The sequence below is a fragment of the Vespa mandarinia genome, chromosome 15, assembly GCF_050613455.1.
Source record: "Vespa mandarinia isolate Hongniang chromosome 15, ASM5061345v1, whole genome shotgun sequence".
Taxonomy (NCBI): domain Eukaryota; kingdom Metazoa; phylum Arthropoda; class Insecta; order Hymenoptera; family Vespidae; genus Vespa; species Vespa mandarinia.
Genome location: NC_140824.1, coordinates 3862501 through 3873309, shown reverse-complemented (window position 1 = coordinate 3873309; position 10809 = coordinate 3862501). Strand labels below are relative to the sequence as shown.

Below are 10809 nucleotides of genomic sequence, written 5' to 3'. Positions count from 1 at the left end.
TACATACACACACACATATATATATATATATATGTATATGTATGTATGTGTGTACGGAAGCTCTACTGCCACTTGGTTGAAAAATTTGAATATTATATTCTCCAATGAAAAAGAAAATACACATCACAATACGTGCTCTATTATAATAATATTTTAAATAGTGACATACATGTATTTGCAATTGAGTATATTTGGAATAATTTTTAGATGAGACCATACATAGAAAACTTGTAATTAAAAATGAGATTATGAAAAGAACTTTTTTGTCTATTTATATATTTTGTAATACTACATGATAAAATTCCTTATATAATTGCTGATTATTAATAATGTTCATATATTTATAAAAATCATTGTACTTTTACTATCAAGAAGTAATATGTCAGGTATTTGTAATAATGATAAAATATCGTAAATTTGTTCAGTGAAATTATTTATATTTGATGCCTGATAATAATTTTTATTTCAAATGTACGAGCTTTTTTAAGTTTATCAAGTTTATTAGAAAAGTTCATCATAAATAATTTTCTATGAATTGCCACTTTGGATAATAGTCTGAATATATGAAAGTATAATTATCACAGAAAAAATATGCAATGATTTATTTTAAGAGCTTGTAGTATAATATTTTGTTCCTTTAAAAAGCAGGGGTAATTTCGTTACAAATATAAAATATATAAAAACAATAGTATATTAACAGGAATATGATCAAAATAACTTGAATAAAATCAAATATATTTTCTGAAATTCTATCCCATTTGTTTGATCACTGTAAATCACTTGTAAATACTGCATTATAAATTACTGTTAATCGAGATTTATAATTTCAGTTGCACTTCTATATGTAATATATCCTTATTATAGAAGTAAATGTAAAATACACATATTAAGAAATAAAACAATTTTTTTTTTTGTGTATAATAAGTGTATTACTGTAAATGAGAATTCTAAAGAAATCTTTGTAGAATAGTATATACCATAGAAACATATGCTGATAAAAATTTTTTTAGATATCAGAAAAAAAGAAAAAAACATATATATATATATACACACAACACTTAAGTTTTACAAAATATTATATTTTTTTCTTTGCATTTATGAGATTAGCTACTAATACTGTGGTTATTACAAAAGAAATTTGTGTATATTTAAACACGTGTCTCTCAACACATTGGTTATAAGATAATATTGTATGCTTGGAATAAGTGCAAATAATTAAACATATTGTATAAAGGCATGTGAATAAAGAAGTATGATTAAGGCGGAGAGAACGAAATGTAAGTATTAGGGATACATGCATACACATACATACATACAATATATAAATATATATATATATATGAAGACATAATCGCATTGGAAGATCGCGGCCATTTGTACTTAAAAACCAAATTATACGACTAATATTTTGATGAATTATTAATTCGAATTACAATTGATAGAATTTATAAGTGTGTTTATATATATTTGAATTAAAAGTATACGTGGTTGCGATCGATTCTGCGTGTTTTCGAGGACCTATTAAATAAAAATATAATATACAAATATAATAAAAATATGATAACATCCTTAAAAAAATTATTTTATTTTTTATTACTTGATATGCATTACTATACATCACTGTGTACAAACATTTATAGAACAGAAGGATATTATCTATTTAAAAGAAATAGATACTTATTCTTCTTATTATTATTATTATTACTATTATTATTATTATTATTATTATTATTATCATCATTATTACCATTATAAACATGTATTGAATGTAATAAATTAAATATTGCTGATAATACATATACATCTAAAAATTATTTGGTTTTTGGAATATTATAGTTTAAAAAGACAAAATTTTTTTTTAATCCAAAAATGATCTATATATTCTCACTATCATTTCTATTATGATATATAACAAATTGAAATATTCCTTTTTCATAAGACTGATTCACATAGTATGAAAATGTAATTGTAGAAACTACTAATTCTTTCTTATGTATATACATGATATATATATATTATATACGTAGAAAATTTATACAATCTATAGTATAAATGGGGTGATATTATTACAATAATATAATTCTCATTGCATCAGTCTATGCATTATTTCTTTCATTTCGATTTGTATTATATTTAAAATGGAAATTTATATAATAATATTTCTCCATTATAGTTATAAATAAAATAGAGTAAGAAATGAAAAAAGAAAAAAATTTAATAGATTTAACAAATGGTACATGTACATTGACATTAATATTTTACTCGAAAACATTTACATATATCAATCTGTAGATTTAAATGCAACTAGACGAATTAGGAGTTGTTGCATTTATGTGACTTAATAAATTTATATAAAATTCTCTCTCTTTATAGATATAACAATAATATTATCTTTAATTTAATTTCGCTTATTAACATATAGTGGAACAGTTACAAACGTTTTCAACTGTTGCTTGAATAAGACCATATTTACCAGTAATCATCCAATTTTCATCTTTTTCGTATAACATTTCACCTTTTCCAAGTGGTAATCCAACACAAACATCAGACTTTATTGTTCTCAAACTCAAAATATTTGTTGGTCTAAAACCTCTCAATGCTTCCATAAATGAAGTAGTGTATTCCCAATTTATATCACCCAATAATTTTCTATAATTTAAATCACCTTTAAATATTACTAATTTTGCATCTGATAATTTCGCATATAGTACTTTATCCTTTTCTTTCATTTCTGCAAAATCGTAAGGACTTGTCCAATAAGATTCTTCCTGTATAAATATACAATATGTATTATAGTTGGTAATACGCATAAGAAATATAAAATAATATAACTATATATACATATATATATATATATATATATATATATATAGTTATATTATTATAATATAACTATAATATAAAAATTATAATATAACTATATATATATATATGTTATTACCTCAATGGTCCAAATATTGTTTTTTAAGTAATCATAAGATAACTGTGCTGTTCTTTCTAATTCTGGATTTGAGGATTTTTTCATATAATCCAATACCCAATGAAAATCATGAGTGTTAGTATCACTGACATACCATGGATACCGTTTTACATAAAATCTAACTTTTCCGGCTAAGCCAAAATTAACTAGGAAAATTGCTAAACATATATCAGTGAAAAGTTCATATCCTGCATTATCTAATACCATGTCTATAATATTAGAATCATTTAGTTTTTGTTTACTAAGAAGTTGCCAAGCAAAATCAGTGGCATTATCAAGTATATAATTGTGAAGAGTTTCTAATTGTTCTATAGGATTACTAATTTGACTACTATCGGATCCTGCACTTAGAGATAAATCACATCTGAAAAGATAATAACAGAATAAACATATATAATCTTTTATATATATATATATATAAATTTTTAGGAATATTGATATTACCTGTTTCCCCACAGATTCAATTGGATTAATTTAAAGAATTTTTGTTTCTTTTCAACTTCCTCCATTAATTTTACTCTGTCAATTATATCTAACAAATACTTATTGAGAATTTTTATGGTATTTAGGGAATTAATAAAAGTATCTCTTTTCTGCTGTTGAAATGGATCATACGTACGTAAAGCATTCCTATAAAATCATAGGATTATACAGTGTGTATTGTTAATGAAATATAGTAATGAAATATAGCATTTTTCTTTTTTTTTTTTTTTTTCTTCTATACAAACTTACATAAGAAGAAATTTTTGTACCAAACTACGATACATGTAGCATTCGCAGTACAACCATTCTGTATTAAACCAGGTTGGTACGGTACCTTCTTTCTCAGTTTTATCTTCCAAATACTTGTTCCAAACAGATGCATCATTATCATCGTCATTTTCTATCGTTGGTAATATTTTCAATGCCTTATTAGTAACAATTTCATTCTTCAATTGACTTATAAATCCAACCATTTGTTTTATTTCTTCCGTAGCATTCTGCAGGATATAAATATTGTATTAATAAATAATAATATCAATAATATATTATATATAGATCACAATAAAGTACATTCACCTGTCCAAATTTTTCTGCGATTTGTTCTTTATTACGACTAAAGTTGTCTATAATTTTTGTTAATATTATGGGTAATCTATCCTTAAGTGTAACATAAGCAAAACTCCTGCAACACATGTCTTTTTATACTATCGTAGGAGGAAAAAAAAAGGAAAAAAAAAAAGAACAATCAAAACTCTCATTGAATTCTTCTGAAATTATTATAATTGTTCTCAAGGATTAAATTAAAATCATTATGTTGTATTTACCGCATATAAATTCCAGAAAGACGTACACCAAAGGGTGTCAAAGTATCCTGAAGATTTGCAATCTCCACCGAATTAGATTTAATTGTTGGCATGGTTTGTTTCGTGTTTATAGCCATTGATATTAACAAGAGGCATAAAATGAATGATAATTGTTTGAACCTGCAATGCATAAAGAAAAATTCTCTTTCTTATCTACAATCAGATCAAATTAAAATTACATAACCCATAAAGTTGATTTGTTTATCATATACTTACTTTTTCTCGAAGTCATTCACGTTTATTTATAGGTTATAAGAATCGTCTGCTTCGCGCATGCGCAGTATTAAACTCCGTGACAATATGAAATTTTGGCGGGTTAATTCTTTGATCGATTGATTTTATAAAAAAATATAAACTTTATTGACGTTTATAAAAATTTCGATCAATGATTTTTAATGTATATTATAATTATTATCGTATGTTTACTTTAAAGACGTTTGTACGAATTATATTAAAAACTATGTTAAAATAGTTAATTACTTTGTAAGATAGTTTGAACGCGTTGAAAAACAGAAAAAAAAAGAAAAAAGAGAGAAAGAGAGAGAGAGGGAGGGAGAGAGAGAGAGAAGAACGATCTTATTTCGTTGCAATATCTCTCATTTGTTTTTTGTCAGTATCTAAAACTACAAACTAGAACGATAATTCAGTTACAGATAACCTTAGGGGTTGATAAACTTTAGTCGGAAGATTGCAACCGGCAAAACCACTCTACCACTCGGCTCGTTGCTTCTCTTGAACTTTTCGTTCGTTTGTTAGCTCGTTCTTTGGCTTTAGGAATGCAAATTATTAAATGACTTCTGTCGCTATTGCTCTATTTGTTCCTTCACGTGTTACTTCGCGACAAAAAAAAAAAAAGAAGAAAAGAAAGAAAAGAGAAGAAAGAAAAAAAAGAAGGAAAAAACATACGAGGATAAAAAAAGGAAAAAAGAGTCTCGATAAAGATTTGATGATGGATCACGTTGTTTTTCTTTTTTTCTTTTTTCCTTTCTTTCTATCTTCCTTCCTTCCTTCCTTTTTCTAGAAATCAATTAAAAAAGATTATCTATCATTAAAATTATTTTTCCTTCTCATATAATAATTCAAAAAATAATCCAAACAATCGCGGACGAAGATTGCGTCGTATTCTTCGTTGAATGAAATCTATGGAACAGGCAATGTTCGAACCTTCCCAACCTCTGGAGCTCTCCCACCTTTGGGATATCTCGGAGCAATGTTGCTAATTACTACATACCACCGAATGCGGCATAACCCGCGACCCATGAATTCCAACAGTATGGCCGAGCGTGTGCAGGCTCGAAACTGGATTTGTCTTCCATCTCTCTCTCTCTCGCTCTCCCCTATTTCTATCTTTCTCTTTCTCTCTCTATCTCTATCTCTATCTCTATCTCTATCTCTATCTCTATCTATTTCTCTTTCACAAGCATCCCCATCAAAATCTACCTTCTTCTCTTCGTTCGAAGAGACTTCCCTCGAAAACAACGGACCTATTACAGTCTGCACTTTCGTCAAGTATCAGTTACGTTCGCAATTTTGTCGAATTTTAACAAAATCATTCCCTCTATCTTTTTCGTTCAACGTTGATAGTAAAAAAAAAAAAAAAAGAAAAAAGAGATTTTCCTAATCTCTTTCTTTTTTCTTTTTTCGTTCATTCTTTTTTTCTTTTTTTCATTAATTACTCCGTTTTAATATACACACTGTACATTTCAAATCATCCTTAAAATATATAAACAATAATGATTAATTAGCGTTGATATCGCTTAATGAAAGATCTTAATAGGGATATTAAAAGAAAAATTCATTAAATACCATTAAGTCGCATGGATATACTTTTTTATTTTATTTTATTTCTTTTCTTCTTTTTTTGTTTTTCTTTTTCTTTTTTCTTTTTCTTTTTCGTTGAAATCAAGAAGGGATTTCCACTAATTTTCTTTTTTGTCTTCTTTTTTTTTTATTTTTTTTTTTTTTTTTTGTTAATGTAAATTGTAACCTCACGTAAGAAATTTTGAAAAGGGACAAAACAATAACACGTGATCAGTTCACGTTAAAATCGATTAACGACAGTGAGATAGGGAGAGATAGAGAGAGAGATAGAGAGAGAGAGAGCTTATGACAAATTTTCAAAGGATAATCATTAAATAAGTTGACCACATGGCTAACTGCAATTTTCGAAATGAAGAGGAACGAGAATAAGTCGCGAAATATCAAAACCATACCACCATTTTAGCAACGTCTGTGATATCGCATTGCTGTAATTATAGTTGGCAAGAAACTTGACGTTGAATCTTTCTTATCATTAACTTGATTTTATTTCTAATCATTCGAGATATAGTCGAGGATATATTAGAAGTTCCTTATCTATATTTAAGTTTTAGTTTGATAGAATATCTTGTGATATTCAACGTGTAGTTTCGAACGATTGAAATTATTAAAAAAAAAAAAAAAAAAGAAAAAGAAAAAAAGAAAACGAAAAGAGAAAAGAGAAAAGAGAAAAAGAAAGATCGCGTAAGTCGGATAAAAGTATTAAAATATTTCTAAAAGGATCGAGATAAACAAATTAATAAATAATATCAACGAGCAGAATGAATCCTTTGAAAATTGTTCGTATCTTTAATAAATTCAAGTAAAAAAACGTTTCCATTCGTGTTGTTGTCATTTAAAGGATTGAAGGAAATTGAGCGTGTTTAAATTGAAATAAGAACGAAAGAAAAGAAAAAAAGGAATGAGAGACACAGAGAGAAAGAAAAAAAACAGAAAATGATGTAATTAAAATGTATCTATGTGAATGTATATCATGAAAATATAATAGGGATGGTCTCTCTCTCTCTCTCTCTCTCTCTTTCTTTCTTTCTTTCCTTATAGAAATCTTCGAGCAATAAGATTTGCACGCTCTGAAGGACGTTGGATAGTTGCAAGAAGTTATTCGACTTTCTCTCTCTCTCTCTCTCTTTCTTTCTTTCGTTCCCTTACGTACGCGCGCGCGCACATCAGACGTACATACAGAGAAAGTTAGTATTGCGTTGTACAGGAAGCTCGGGTTGAATTAGGGAGAATGTAAATGATAGGAAAGCTGCAAGTTCATTATTACCGGCGGACGTAATACCACAGAATTGTTCGGGAAACTTTTCTGAATGGCAGTTAATTATAATTAATATCACATTGTCTAAGTAGAGAGAGAGAGAGAGAGAAAGAGAGACGAAGAGAGACTTCGTACGCGTCCTTACTTTCAAGAATCGACAAAAACGCACTGCCACGAAGTTTCCACCACTTATTTTTTCTTCTACTTCTACTTTTTCTTCTTCTTCTTCTTCTTTTTCTTTTTCTTCTTCTTCTTCTTCTTATTCTTCTTCCTATTTTTCTTTTCGAAAAAAACTTCCTTGGATCGAGGTCCATATAAAATTACATTGAGTTACCATGAGCTCGGTTGTTTTCGATCTACTAAAGAAATTTTTCCACTAAAACAACGTTGCTTTTCATCGTTTCGAGCCATCTCCTTCATATGTTATTTCTATATGTGAAATTTAGAAAAAGAAAGAAAAAAAAAAAAAAAACAAAAATAATTTCGATATATTAGGGGAACCGGAAAGTAATGTCGTTTATGCGCATGTCGATATTTGATTGTGATTAAAAATAAAAATTTGTTAAAAATTGATTCGTTTGAATTTAATTTAAGAAAGCGACATTACTTTCCGGTCCATCTAATAGTAATTTAAAATTGAAATGAGTACTTAAGGAACTAACAAAGGAAAAAAGAAAAAAACAAAAAAAAAAAAAAGAAAAAAGAGGGAAAAAAAAAGAAAAGAAAAATTACGATTGCATTGTAATTAACGATTGTTCGAGATTATTTTTAATTTAGATGTAATTGTAATTTAGATATAATCGTAATTTAGATGATTATTTTAATTGATGAGATTAGATTCGAACGATAGCGAAAGAATGAAAATCTATTGTTAATTAATGATCGATTAAGAAAATTCGATGGTTCTTTCGATAGAACAAATTTGTCCTTTGAAATATTTTTTGCTTTCTAACGTGAGAACTTTCTCTCTCTTTTTCTCTCTCTCTTTCTCTTTTTCTCTTTCATTCTCTCTCATTCTTTCTCTTTACAAGAAAGAATACAAGCATCTTCGAATTCTATGCTTCTTTGAAAGTCGTTGAATTAAATCTGTGTTTTTACCGGAGAAAAATGTCTGTCTAATTGCAGAGATATACAAGCAGCTCTCACACTTTTTAAAGAAAATTCTATTGAATCGTATATATCGAATTGTAACGTCGATTCGAACTTCTCTTGTGACCTCTACTTAGACAAAAAGAGAAGGAGAGAGAGAAAGAGAAAGAGAAAAATAAAGAAGGAGAGACGCTGAGAGAAAGAAAGAGAGAGATAGATAGGTAGAGAGAGAGAGAGAGAGAGAGAGAGAGAGAAAGAGAGAGAAATAGAATTCTGCAAAAGGAAAGAGAAACAAAAAAATAGTGGAAACTTGTAGAGACTTCTTTTCTGCTATAGAGAAAGAGAGTAAAAGAAAGATAGTGACACAGAGGGAGAGAGAGAGAGAGGAGGAGGGGGAAGAAGGGGGGAGGGCGAAGGGTAAAGGAAAAAGTAACTTCAACGATCGAATCGAATCGCTAGTTTTAAACTGCACCCGAGGAAGTCCACCTCCTCCCGGTGATTGCTTTTCGCGTTTAATACGAAACAGGGCGTAAGTCAATTTGTATCTTACGTAATACGTGCCAGGCAGCATTCGCGTTCTCTTTCTTTCTCTTTCCTTTTCTATCGTCATCTCACTTTCTCCCTTACTCTTTCCGTAGGGCATGATTTTCTCGTTTATCTCCTGGCTCTCGAGTTCTTCCATTTTACCTGCCGGCGTGAAGTCGAAAGCTACGCGAAATTACAAAATCTCAGTTAGATCGATAAACTCGTCCGATGAATTTTTCAACGTTAGATGAATTTCTTTCTCTAATAATGTCACATAGAAATCACATAATTTTATGTTATTTTCAAACGAATCAATGTTACTATATGCGTTCACTTCGTTAGAAATTTCGATGAAAATGTAATGTTTCAATTCGTATTTAACGATCGATCGTACAATTATTAAAAAATGTAATGATAATAACTTTATTTCTTTTGATACATTTTCTAACCTTAATCTTTTAGAAATTATATAGAAATAAGTAGATAAATAAGCAGAGATATTTAAGATTCGAATTTTATATAGAACATTTATATTTTAATCGATTGTAACAAATTATATCGATTGAAATGATTCTATTTTAATGTAATTTCTTTTATTTTTGTTCGAAGAACTTGATGTAAAAATAAAAAAAAAAAGAAAAAAGATAAACACTATATAAAAGAGAGAAAAGAAATAAAAATCGTCGCTCTGAGCGACATCTATGTGAGAAATATACATCGATTGCAAATTAAAATCGAATAAATTGATACATTTGATTATGTTGAACAAATCAAATGTACATATTCTATTTCATTAACTAACAGAGAGTTAGTTAATGAAATATTATATGAGTTATAAAATCATAAGAACGCGAATGTAAGAATTTTTGTACGTTCGAAGAAAAAGAAAAGTCTCCATATTTAAGAATAATAAATCCAATAATTAAATTATATTACTCACGAAGAACGCTATTGGTCAGATGATCTTCTAATTGATAATCGCGGCTCGTCATTGGTAGATCTTCAATTGGCAACGTTGTCATCGTTTGGACGATACCAAGGTTGTCACGGGATATACATCGTCGTTTTATTTACAGGTAATTAATATATTTTTATTAACATACATTACCCTTAAGTATACCAATCGATCGTCAAACTTTTCATTTACACGAAATGTGTTATTAGCGAGGAGATGATAGCAGCGTTTAAGAAATATTTGTGATAGAAAAAATGACGTCTCATACAGAATGCATTTCGCTCTTACATTTTTCTCTCGTTCGAGATCTTACTTTGGCACGTAAATCATTTCAATCGTTTATTTTCGTGTTTTTGACATGAAGAAATATCTGTTACGATAGATTTTTAGACCTTTTTATCGCATTTTTGACATTTTCAATATTTTCCAATAATAGATCGAAAAATTATGAATTTATCGATCTATTATTGGACCATTGCGGAGTAGTGTTATACGCATGCGCGGCGAACATGTCTAGACGCGTTGACGATCAAATCACCGCCATTTTGAATTCGCGAATGCCGACAGGTTGCAGAAAGTATCGTCGTCCTAATAATTACAGGTAATTAGAATATTTTTTCTAACGTACAATTTCCTTCAATATATCAATCGATTGCCGAACACATGATTTATATTTGACCATATTCGCAAATCAAGACATCATTGCGTTCAGGAGATATTCACACAAAATAAAATTGGCGCCTTGGTTTTCTCATATTGCTATTGCGTCATATTTCGTTTTCTGAATTTTTTACTAATATTTTCGCAATATCGTTATTTTTCTCGCTCTTTAACGATA

General features: G+C 28.5%; 2 protein-coding genes across 5 annotated transcripts in view; one reads left to right on the top strand and one right to left on the bottom strand.

Moving 5' to 3' along the window:
- Positions 1-2061: 2061 nt before the first annotated feature.
- LOC118444529 (damage-control phosphatase 1) lies at positions 2062-4681 on the bottom strand. 4 transcript variants are annotated; one of them, XM_035872888.2, is made up of 7 exons: positions 4543-4681; positions 4288-4446; positions 4040-4145; positions 3713-3960; positions 3425-3610; positions 2942-3344; positions 2062-2768 (listed from the first exon to the last, which is right to left on the bottom strand). In XM_035872888.2, exons 2-7 carry the CDS (start codon positions 4401-4403, stop codon positions 2412-2414), a joined length of 1416 nt encoding a protein of 471 aa, XP_035728781.1. In that variant the 5' UTR covers positions 4404-4446; positions 4543-4681; the 3' UTR covers positions 2062-2411. The 4 variants fall into 4 exon arrangements, with proteins under 4 accessions (XP_035728781.1, XP_035728780.1, XP_035728783.1 ...); XM_035872887.2 differs by lacking the exon at positions 4543-4681 and having other exon boundaries at positions 4288-4523; XM_035872890.2 differs by lacking the exon at positions 4543-4681 and having other exon boundaries at positions 4040-4167; positions 4288-4428.
- Positions 4682-10525: 5844 nt separating this feature from the next.
- Positions 10526-10809, top strand: part of LOC118444564 (uncharacterized) — a 52160-nt gene continuing 51876 nt past the window's right edge. The window contains exon 1 of the mRNA XM_035872956.2: positions 10526-10572. The gene's annotated coding sequence lies outside the window, so the exon portion shown is untranslated. The remainder of the gene's footprint in view (positions 10573-10809) is intronic.